The sequence below is a fragment of the Hippopotamus amphibius genome, chromosome 15 (assembly GCF_030028045.1).
Source record: "Hippopotamus amphibius kiboko isolate mHipAmp2 chromosome 15, mHipAmp2.hap2, whole genome shotgun sequence".
In the NCBI taxonomy this organism is placed as follows: domain Eukaryota; kingdom Metazoa; phylum Chordata; class Mammalia; order Artiodactyla; family Hippopotamidae; genus Hippopotamus; species Hippopotamus amphibius.
The window spans coordinates 17,860,698-17,863,640 of record NC_080200.1 but is presented as its reverse complement, the minus strand read 5'-3'; the positions used below and the strand labels follow the sequence as shown (position 1 = coordinate 17,863,640).

Here is a 2,943-nt window from a genome sequence, read left to right as displayed (position 1 = left end):
TCTTCGACATTGGTATTGCAACGATTTTTTGTTATGACACCAAAAGCACAAACAACAGAAGCAAAAATCAACAAGTGAGACTATATCAAACTCAAAAGCTTATGCACAGCAAAATAAATAATCTATGAAATGAAAGGGCAAACTACAAAATGGGAGAAAAATTTTGCAAACCATATTAGATGAGGAGTTAATATCCAAAATATATAAAGAACTCATACTACTCAATAACAAAAACAATCTGATTTAAAAATGGGCAGAACTAAATAGACATTTTTTTCCAAAGAAGACATCAAAATAGCCAACAAGCACTTGAAAAGATGCTCCACATCACTAATCATCAGAGAAATGCAAACCAGAACCACAGTGAGCTAGTGCCTCACACTTGATAGTATGGCTATCATCAGGAAGATGAGAAACAGCATGTGATGGTAAGTGTGTGCTGAAAAGGGACCCTTATGCACTGTTAATGGGAATGTAAATTGGTTCAAACAATATGGAGCTTCCTCAAAAAATTAGAAGTGGATCTACCATACAATCCAGCAATCACACTTCTGGGTATATAGCCAAAGAAAATGGAAACAGGATTTAAAGAGATATGTACACTCCTATGTTTACCTGAACATTATTCACAATAGCCAAGATATGGAAACAAAATAAATGCCCATTAACAGATCCATGTATAAAAAAAGATGAGAGATAAAGATGATAGATGATAGATAGATAGATAGATGTACACATACACAATAGAATATATTCTGCCACAAGAAAGGAAGATAGTTTGCCATTTGCAACAACATGGATGGACCCTGAGCACATTATGCTAAGTAAGAGAAAGAGAAAGACAAGTATCAGATGATATCACTTATACGTGAATCTAAAAAGTCAAACTCTTGAAAAACAGAATGGTAGTTACCAGGGGGATGTGGGTGGTAATACTGATGTTGTTTAAGGGTACCAACTTGCAATAAGTAGTAAATAAGCCATAGAGACCTAAAGCACAGTATGGTGAATCTACACAATATTGTACTACAATCAGCAGAGTTGCTAAAAGACTAAAAATCATTCTACACTTACAAGAAAAGATAATTGTGTAATGTGATAGAGGTGCTAAATAGCACCACAATGGAAGTCACATTATAATATATAAATGTATCAAATTAACATGTTTTACACCTTAAGTTTACACAATGCTACAAATCAAATATATTCAATTTTAAAACTATATAATAAAATTTCTACTTCTACTTTTAAGAGAAAAAAGAAAACCACTGTGCATTCTAACTTTGGGAAGCACTAGTTTATTTCAAAATCAAAGAGTCTTCAAAGAGGCTGGGAACAGTGGTACCTGCTGAGAAGAAGTTTCCTGAGAGCACCTTTCAGGTCTCGGTTCCTCAAGCTGTAGATAAAGGGGTTCAGCATGGGGGTGACCATGGTATACATCACTGTGGCTACCATGTCCTTCTGAGGGGTGTGTGTGGATGATGGATTGATATAGACCCCAATGATAGTCCCATAGAAGAGACAGACAACACAAAGGTGAGAGCCACAGGTGGAGAATGCCTTCCATTTCCCCCGAGCTGAGGGCACCTTCCATACAGCCACAGCAATAGGTGTGTAAGAGGCCATGATGCACCCTAAAGAGATCAGAACCACTGGGCCCCCAAGGACCAACACCAGCATTTCGTTGACTTGGGTGTCAGAGCAGGAGAGCTTGATCAAGATATTGAGCTCACAGAAGAAGTGTGGGATCCTGTTGGTGCAAAAGGACAAGCGGGACATCAGGATAGTGTGGATCATGGAGAGGAGGTTGGCTGAGATCCAGGGTATCCCCACCAGCAAGACACACCGAAGGATGCTCATGATTGTCGTATAGTGCAGTGGGCAGCAGATGGCCAGGTAGCGGTCATAAGCCATGGCTGAGAGAAGGATGCTGTCAGCTGCCCCAAAGGTGATGGAGAAATACATCTGGGCCAGGCAAGCCGCGAAGGAGATGGTGGTGAGCCCACACAGATGGTTCACCAGCATCCTGGGGATGGTGGTGGAGGTAAAGCAGATGTCAAGAAGAGACAAATTGCTGAGGAAGAAGTACATGGGGCTGTGGAGGTGAGGATCCGAGATGATGGCCAGGATGGTGAGCAGATTCCCCAGGCACCCAATCAGATACAGGCTGAAGGACAGACTGAAGAGCACCTGCCTCTGCAGGGGCTGCCCTGAGAGGCCGAGAAGGATGAATTCAGAGACTTGGGTCTGATTGTCCATATCCAGGCAGTTCTAAAGCCAGAAACAGGGGCATGAACAGTGAGGGGACTCCAGGGAGGAAACAGATCACCTCATTCCTCTTGCAAACCCATCTTTCAAGATGCTTCTCATGTAACATCTGTGAGCCTCAGTTTCCTCATCTGTTACTTGAGATGAATAATTCTGACCTTTTAGCATTGTTATAAGGATTAAGTAAGAAATATATATATATAAAGGGCTTAAATCTATACGCAACATGTCATATGGACAACTATTTCTATTAGTGGGAACTCCTAGTGATGCTATCAAAATAGTCATATGTTAATTAGCTTGATTGTGACACATTTCACAGAGTATACATACAGAAACATCAAGTTGCACACCTTGATTATACACAAGTTTTGTTTGAAGATTATACCTCAAAAAAGATATGGAGAAGGAAATAAAACCAAAATAAACAGCCTAAGTTTTTCAGGATTTGATTTTTAAAATAAAGAGCATAAAGAGTGATTAAGGACATCAATTGAAGCCAGACAAACAGCCTGGGTTTAAATCCCAGCTCTGTCACTCACTAGCAGTGTGACTTTCGGCAAGTTACTTAACCTCTCTGTTTAGTTTTCTCAAGTGTAAAATGAGATAACAATAGGACTTGCTCCATACAGTTGTGAATGTATGACAGGTTAATAAGTAAAATGCTGAAACTAG

General features: G+C 39.9%; 1 protein-coding gene across 1 annotated transcript; it reads right to left on the bottom strand.

Annotated features, from left to right (window-relative positions):
* Positions 1–1,320: 1,320 nt before the first annotated feature.
* Positions 1,321–2,259, bottom strand: LOC130837211 (olfactory receptor 1361-like). The gene has a single exon (XM_057710028.1). The coding sequence runs from the start codon at positions 2,257–2,259 to the stop codon at positions 1,321–1,323; it is 939 nt and encodes a 312-aa protein (XP_057566011.1).
* Positions 2,260–2,943: the final 684 nt, after the last annotated feature.

Excerpts from the sequence above, each read along its gene's own strand:
- LOC130837211 (XM_057710028.1), bottom strand. The coding sequence starts at position 2,259 with ATGGACAATCAGACCCAAGTCTCTGAATTCATCCTTCTCGGCCTCTCA.